Genomic DNA, 7637 nt, shown 5'->3' with positions numbered 1-7637 from the left:
GCAATCACTGTGGAAGAGAAAGCAGACCATGACGTGAGGTACAATATTGAAAGTTCATATCACAACGTTGTCAGCAATGTGAATAGAAAAAATCTTGAAAAATTCAAAGAAGACAAGCATATTGTGAATTTAAAAAAATTTCGCGATCAAAGCAGCATTCGTAAATCGCCAGCAAGATATATGACCAATTTGCGTGACTACACATTCAAGTACAATGAACTTTCAGATAAACAAGTGGCATACGGCGACTTCACTCATCGTATTTTTAAACGAAATGCAAACCCCAACGTCAATGTGACAATCTTCACCACCACCTCTACCACCAAAAATACCACCTCCCTCCTCCATTGCCTATTTTCAACGTTCCTCCGGTTTGTGAAAGAGACAAATCCTGCTCTCAGGTCGATGTACTGGAAATAAAACTGACTGGAGAAGCAATGACGGCCTTTCATGTTACTGTGACGTAGCTTGTTATGAAATTTTAATGATTGTTGTGCTGATTATGTCAAATATTGTGGAGAACAAAAACCTGGAAATTCCTTTAAAAATTTAACTGGACATGTGAGTCGTTGGGTCATTTTGATGCAAGGGGACAGTGCCAAGTGGGTAATGGTTTATGGATGATATCACGATGTGCGCATGACTGGCCATACGACATAATCCGAAGCAAATGCGAACAACCGGTCACAACTTTGAGGAATGCTTCGGACATTGCTCGGTACCTACCGGCGATTAAATATGATTTGGTGTTTCGAAACCATTTTTGCGCGCTATGTAACAGAATCAAGGGTGATTTTGAATATTTTCCTTTAAAAATCAAAACTAACATTCTACCACCTAAACGATATAGTTTTGAAAAAAAAATCAATTTTTTATTGATCCACGGAGCCGAGTTCCCAAGGAGTGGACCACAAAAACCAAAAACTAACCAGACCAGACGATACTGTTTAAAGCCAATTGTGAACTCGTGTCAAAATGACAAAAGGAATGACACTTGTAGGAATGGACCTGTGAGTATAATCTCAATTTTTGGACAGCATTATAAAAACTACGAATGTGCTTTATGTAACAATCCCCTCGGACCTTATCAATGTTTCCCGGACTTGTTAAACCAAGTTTGTATGTTAACATCCCCACAAAAGTTTACATTGAATTTAGACTATGGAAACATTACGTCAAAATTAGCTTTACATCGTTCATGTTCCGGATACGACGTAAGATTAGAAGAATGCGTTCAAGTATTGCCAATACCAACAGGAAACAAGGACTCTTTTCGTATTTTAACATGGTTAAGTCCATCAGCAAACGACAGGTTCAATAAAAATGACTTCAAAGGTATAATGAATCAGTATTATGGTATTGAAAGCTCACAGATACAGAACATCAGTATACAAACAGTTCTAAGGGTATTTGGATTGCCTTCCTATTCAGGAACACCAATATTATATCATTTAGTTCATTCAACAATTGTTTTAACTCCAGAACAGAGTTTTAATATATACTATAATGCATCTTCAAGTTCGAGAAATCTTCAAGAATTCATATATTTTAAGCAATCCAATGCAATAACTTGGAATAACATCACGTACACTATAATTAAAACTACATCACGTCCATTATCTTGTGTTGGGAAAAAAATTTACAATCAACGCAGTTATACAGTTATTGACGACGATAAAATTAAAATAAACTCGACTGGGAAAACTTATGAAAGATCACAGTACTACGGTGATATTGGAAATAATGTTGTGGTTTGCGAGGAATACATGCCAAACGGTTGTCAGCTGACCAAAGTTGGTCTCACCAAGAATGACGTCACCATATACAAGAATTTGGCTTTGAGAGTGAACAACACTAGAATGTTTTATAATCGCGGCAACTATGAAGTTTCTAACGGCTTAATTTCACTATGCAAAACAAGAGAATCTTCCACACCAACATGTTCAACTCAAATGTCATGCAAAGGTCGCTGCAGTAACAAGACAGAATGGCGAAACATTGTCAAAATGACATGCTCATGTGATCCAGATTGTCATAAAGTTTTCGGAGATTGTTGTTCAGATTACACAAAGTATTGTGGAGCGCAAACATCTGGAGAAACACCGAGGAAGACATATAACTACACATGTGAGAACTTTGGCAAATATGATTCAACATTTTGCCCAGTCGCAGACGGAGTTTGGATGGTTAGTGGATGTTCATATGAATGGCCTCGCGATTCAACGCGAAGCAAGTGTGAGACACCAATAGAAGAGCTCCCACAATCGTCGGATATCTTAACAGATATCTTTGGTTATCTTCCAGTGATATCCAAGGATAATACAACATTTCGTAACATGTATTGTGCAATTTGTAATAATGAGATGGAGTACAATTCTTGGCCGCTTAAATTTCGATCTGCAGTAATACCCCCAGAAACTTCCAATATAACCAAAATTATTCGCTTCCTGGAAAAATACAACGCGCGGTTCGGTGACCACGTGGGACCTATACCAGCAACAGATCAAGCTAGGCGATACTGTTTGAGAAGAATTATCAATAAATGCCCACCAGGTAAAGAGGATCCATCGTGTGATTATGGAAATGTTAATTTAGTTTCATTCGGCAGTTATCATCTTTACACTAACAAACGTTGTGCAGTGTGCAATGGTTTATCCAAAGATAGGGTGAGCGTTCCTCAATGTTTTCCAAATGAAATTATTATGCCATGCGACAGAATTTTTCAACCTCGGTCGTTATCCATTGTATTTGGACACACGCAAGGACAGAATGAAGTTGTTCGTTCAGTCCCCATATACGATGAAAGATGTGAAAGAAACGGATTGGTCTATGATGATAAGTTACATGTCTGTCGTGTTAACTGGTTACCTTCACCAGAAGAAAATGGAAGAGAAATATTTTATGTCTTGTCTTGGCTACAACCATCGCAGATTCAGTTTGAAATATCATTTACAGCAATGGATTTTCAGAACTCGCTTTCTAAATACTTAAACATGACACGTGAACAATTCTTCGACATCAATATAACGAAAGTTTCTGGTCGTCGAACACCGATAATTCAGTTCTACATTGTGGAAACAAAGATCATCTTAACATCACAACAAAGTTTGCAATTTCTATTCAACACGATAAATGCCACTGAGTTTGACAAACGAATTCGTGAGTTTATATACTTTAGGGAAGAATTTTCTCTTCAAATCAAAAATCTAAACTATACCATCATCAAAACAACATCCCGACCCCTTGCTTGTGTTGGAAAGGTAACATACACTCCTGAAGAATACATTTTACAGCAGAATGAACGTGTTTTGATACGAAGCACAAATGAAACTTTGAACATTATGAATACTACCGAGAAAGGAAAGAAAACTTAGTGCGAAACAAGGAAACATCACAGTATGTAAAAATATGTTCCCACAAAATGTAATGGAACTGAAGTTATCTATTCACCACAAGAATATAACTTGATGAATAACCTCACTATCTACGTATTCAAGACATTTCGTACCTATTACTATGGAGAATATGAAATTCTTTCAAACTATTCTGTAAAAACTTGTCAAACGTTTGTGGTAAAGTTTGTCAAAAGAATTCGTGAAGTGCACAACGAAGCCCTTGGATATATTACATTTGTCTTTTTTCTTATCTCCATAATTTTCTTGACATTTCTTCTCGTCACCTACATCATATTCCCTCAACTACGTACTTTGCCAGGTAAAAACATAATGAACTTCGCCTTTACTTTGCTATTGTTTGAAATATTCTGGCTCCCCACAAACTTTACCAAGGTAACTGACAACGAAAATATCTGTAAAGCATTTGCAATCATCGAACATTATTTTCTACTGGCGTCTTTCTTCAGCATGGTTGTCATTGCTCATCATACCCGAAAGGTGTTTGGAAAAAACCTCCCTGCACCAAAAATGTCGCCGGGACACGAACGAAAGCTGTTTTACGCGTATTTGTGCTTAGTATGGATCATTCCTGCCTTGTTTATCGCAATTTGTGTCGTCCTCGACAGCGAAGAAATAATAAATTTGGGTTATGGAGAGACGGATATTTGCTGGTTAACGGGAACAAATTCCTACGTTTATTTTGTAACGATACCTGTGATACTCATGCTGATGTTTAATGTCGTGGAATTTGTGAGAACCGCTATACAACTTCGTAAACACGCCCAGAATCAAGCAGGTCTAACTGCAAGTGGAAAACGATCTTCAAATCTCAGCATCTACATTCGTCTTTCAACCTTGATGGGTTTTACATGGCTATTTGGTCTCCTGGGTCAAGTGGTGACGTCAACATCTGTGTTTTACTATCTTTTTGTTATATTTACATCATTAGAAGGTTTTTTTGTAGCATGGGCCTTTGTTTTGAACGCTAAAACTCTAAATTTGTATAGACATCGCTTCAGAAACACGGATAAAACTTCGAGCAGCAGTAATATTACCGCAAAGAAATCGTTGCCCAAATCTGATCACAACGACACAAAACTGTAAAATATTGTCCACATCGTAATCATCCATTGTCATCATTACAGATTATACATAATATAAATCCTGATATAAATCTTGATATAAATCCTAATCGTAATCCATTGTCATTATAATAATAATGAACAAGTATTCAACGCTCACAGAGACACTGACGTTGTGTTTATGTGTATATATATTTGTGTTAATTGCATTAATAAGCCCTTAATAACTGAGCTCGAGGTCTTTACGGAGAAATAACGGATCGATGTCTTTTGTACAGACCGGTGAGGTTTGTACAAAAAGACAGAGGTCCGATAATTCTCAGTAAAGACCGAGAAAGCGAGGTTATTAAAAGGATTATTATATGGCATTATTTGACCTGAAACGAAGCTTGCTTTCTTTCTCGTCTTTGCTGTTTTTACGGGTTCGTTTTCACTTTTCTAGTTTTCGTTCATAAAAAATAAATCGTTTCAAATTGTATCGTCTGGATAGTTAAACTGCTTTCCAAGTGTTTTCTTCGACTCACATTCGTAAATGTTTTTGTTTGCGTTTTGCTGTTTGCATTACGAAGTTTGTTTACGTTTGACAGTAAAATTACGCGTTTTGGACCGTGGTCGATTACGGGAAAATAATGGACCGGCAAAAATGTTTCTGAGCCAATCAAAGCGCACCATTTTGCCGGAAGTGACGCTTGCCTTATAATAATGTGTGCATAATCAATTATATCAAATTATTGTCTTTGACATTCTCCTGTAACCCTCCAGTTAACGATTATTTATGATTGTAGAAAGAACTCTACTGTTAATAGTAAGACGAAAATATTTTAAGTAGCAGATCATTTTTTAACTGTATTTTCTATTTCTGTAGTTATTTTCTATATAATACTCAATATAACCATTAAATATCCATAATTTCCCATAATTCATAACTTACATTTATCCCAAGAAAAGTGACTTATTTAAATGCAACTTACCAAATGTCGTCATGGTCAAAAGGATGAACAAGAAAGTGACCTGACATAAAACATGAAAATAAACAAAAATTTCAGAGCAAGCTACATCACAGTTAATTTTTCTTTAAATGTTAAAGATTTTGGTTGCATTGCCCTACTTTAATAATATAAAAAAGTAAATCAAGAAAAATTACCAGGAATTTTGGAAAGTTCAATAGCATGAATGTTTGCTTCATCCCAAACCTGGATGAAATTAATGAAGAAAAATACAAAAATCATTTAGATTGAAATCATTTAGGTGATACAAACAATGAAAAACATATGAATGAAATAAATTATATTACAGCGAAATAAATTATATTACAGTGAAATGAATAATCATCAAAGTTCATGATGATCAAGTCAACCCCCCTGCACATCAAATTAACATCTTGCCTAACAAAGTCCCACATGACCATATAGCTTCAGAATACAACTGCTGTCAACAAATCAGTATTTAGACAAGCCCATCTCATCCGCACTTAGTTAACTTTTCAACATTTGTGTGCAACAATAAAACATTTTTTACAAGAAAACAAGTTGTGCATAATCTACCTTTCCTTTTACAATAACATTTGCTCCTTCTTCTTTGATTCTTTTGATGGTAAAATCAGGTGTAATTTCTGGTACAACAACAGTTGTGGGCATTTTTAGCTTTCTCCCTGCATAGGCTGCAGCCAAGCCAGCATTGCCTCCTTTAACAGAAAAATATTGAGAACATGTAACAACAATTGAGCAACAATAACTTGCATTATTTGATGGAAGAAAATGGCAAACAGTTTTACAAGGAAATACTACAGCAGTAAATTGTGCGTTCACATACCTGACGATGATACAATGTTTGTGTAACCTTTCTCTAAAGCCTAATTAAGTACAGAAATTACAGAGAGTGAATAAGTATCATAAGTATATGCCACGATAATTATAACAATTATTATTATAAAATATCAAAGTTCCCTTTCCCTCATATATTTTAAAGAAGTATACCATCTGGGAATAGTACAAGAAACCTATTGAATCATAAAATAATGATTGTGACACCTTCTTACAGCAGTTTCCAATACCGCGAATTTTAAAAGAGCCCGCTGGCTGCACATTCTCTAGCTTCAAGTATACATTACAACCAACTTTGTTGCTTAAACAAGTACTTTGTAATAAAGGAGTTCGAAAATATAAATTAGATGTGTATGACTTCGTATAGTGCTTTGTTTTACCCGCCATGTTAGTCAGTCACATGACTGCTTCCAGCAAAGAATAATCGATTATAGTAGTGCGTGTCGCTGAAATATTTAGTTCATGTTGATGTTGGTCACGTAAACCTAAAACGATTAATTGCAATATATCAAATTGAAGGAAAAATCTGCAGTTAAAAATTAGTAAATTTTCTCATTAAATAACAAGATGGTTCTTTCTGAACACAGAACTTATGAGAACAGCTTTACACACTCAAAAGAAGAAATATTAAAAAAATACAAAGCCGACAATTCGTTTCCTTTAAAGGACATTGGCAACGAAAATTTTTATGGCATATTTTTGAACCTTTGCGATGTCTAACAACTAAAATAGAAAAATTTTTTCTCTAAAATATTTTGTTGCTGAGATATTTGCAGCAAAAGTTTTATAAATTGCGCCATCTTGGATAAAATTTTGATAAAATTATCTCGAGCGGTAGTGACGTCATTGGCTGGTGAGCAGTCAAAACAACAATACTTTGTGATTGACTGCGTTACAACACATTTAAAGCGTATTTTACGGCTTTTTTTTGCTGTAATGGATGACATACACGAAAATCAACCGGGTGAGGTTCTGCCCTATCAATATGAACCTGAATTGAAGGCCGAAACTAGTGAAGAAAGCGGTTCCGAACAGGAGAGTGAGCAGAGCAACTTGCCCTCGTCGGAGGATGAAATACATGCTGATTTTGAGAAAGCAAATGCTTAGCGCCTTCAATCTCTTAGTTGGTGTAAGTTTGGACATTGTACTTTGTCAAAAAAGGCAATCGAGTGTTTTTTTTGCCACGAAAAAGCGCTAGAATACGATGAGTATGAGGCTTTGCTAGGCCAAACAGAAACTCAAGGAGTAAATTGCTTGAAAACACACCAAGAATTTAGGGACAATATGCTCTCAGAAAGTGTGTTAAATATAGACGTGTGTCGGCATCTTGAAGAAAA

At 35.7% G+C, this 7637-nt stretch overlaps 3 protein-coding genes across 3 annotated transcripts; 2 read left to right on the top strand and 1 right to left on the bottom strand.

Moving 5' to 3' along the window:
• The first annotated feature begins 554 nt into the window (after positions 1-554).
• On the top strand, positions 555-3374 carry LOC124435327. Its single transcript, XM_046985263.1, has one exon. The coding sequence runs from the start codon at positions 621-623 to the stop codon at positions 3372-3374; it is 2754 nt and encodes a 917-aa protein (XP_046841219.1). The 5' UTR covers positions 555-620.
• A 34-nt stretch (positions 3375-3408) lies between these two features.
• Positions 3409-4642, top strand: LOC124434616 (adhesion G-protein coupled receptor G2-like). The gene has a single exon (XM_046984503.1). The coding sequence runs from the start codon at positions 3468-3470 to the stop codon at positions 4497-4499; it is 1032 nt and encodes a 343-aa protein (XP_046840459.1). The 5' UTR covers positions 3409-3467; the 3' UTR covers positions 4500-4642.
• Positions 4643-5296: 654 nt separating this feature from the next.
• On the bottom strand, positions 5297-6932 carry LOC124434621 (serine dehydratase-like). The gene is made up of 5 exons (XM_046984510.1): positions 6508-6932; positions 6290-6329; positions 6022-6161; positions 5622-5670; positions 5297-5488 (listed from the first exon to the last, which is right to left on the bottom strand). Exons 1-5 carry the CDS (start codon positions 6685-6687, stop codon positions 5445-5447), a joined length of 453 nt encoding a protein of 150 aa, XP_046840466.1. The 5' UTR covers positions 6688-6932; the 3' UTR covers positions 5297-5444.
• Between the last annotated feature and the right edge of the window lie 705 nt (positions 6933-7637).

This window comes from Xenia sp. Carnegie-2017, unplaced genomic scaffold (assembly GCF_021976095.1).
Source record: "Xenia sp. Carnegie-2017 unplaced genomic scaffold, XeniaSp_v1 HiC_scaffold_14, whole genome shotgun sequence".
Taxonomy (NCBI): Eukaryota; Metazoa; Cnidaria; class Anthozoa; order Malacalcyonacea; family Xeniidae; genus Xenia; species Xenia sp. Carnegie-2017.
The sequence above is the reverse complement of the archived record's forward strand: the minus strand, read 5'-3'. Positions and strand labels throughout refer to the sequence as shown.

Bases quoted from the DNA above. Each gene is read 5' to 3' on its own strand.
- LOC124435327 (XM_046985263.1), top strand. From the start codon at position 621: ATGATATCACGATGTGCGCATGACTGGCCATACGACATAATCCGAAGC.
- LOC124434616 (XM_046984503.1), top strand. From the start codon at position 3,468: ATGAATAACCTCACTATCTACGTATTCAAGACATTTCGTACCTATTAC.
- LOC124434621 (XM_046984510.1), bottom strand. From the start codon at position 6,687: ATGGCGGGTAAAACAAAGCACTATACGAAGTCATACACATCTAATTTA. The intron at 6,162-6,289 runs GTATGTGAACGC...TTTCTGTTAAAG, and splicing joins AAACATTGTATCATCGTCAG to GAGGCAATGCTGGCTTGGCT. The intron at 5,489-5,621 runs GTAATTTTTCTT...GTTTTATGTCAG, and splicing joins TGAACTTTCCAAAATTCCTG to GTCACTTTCTTGTTCATCCT.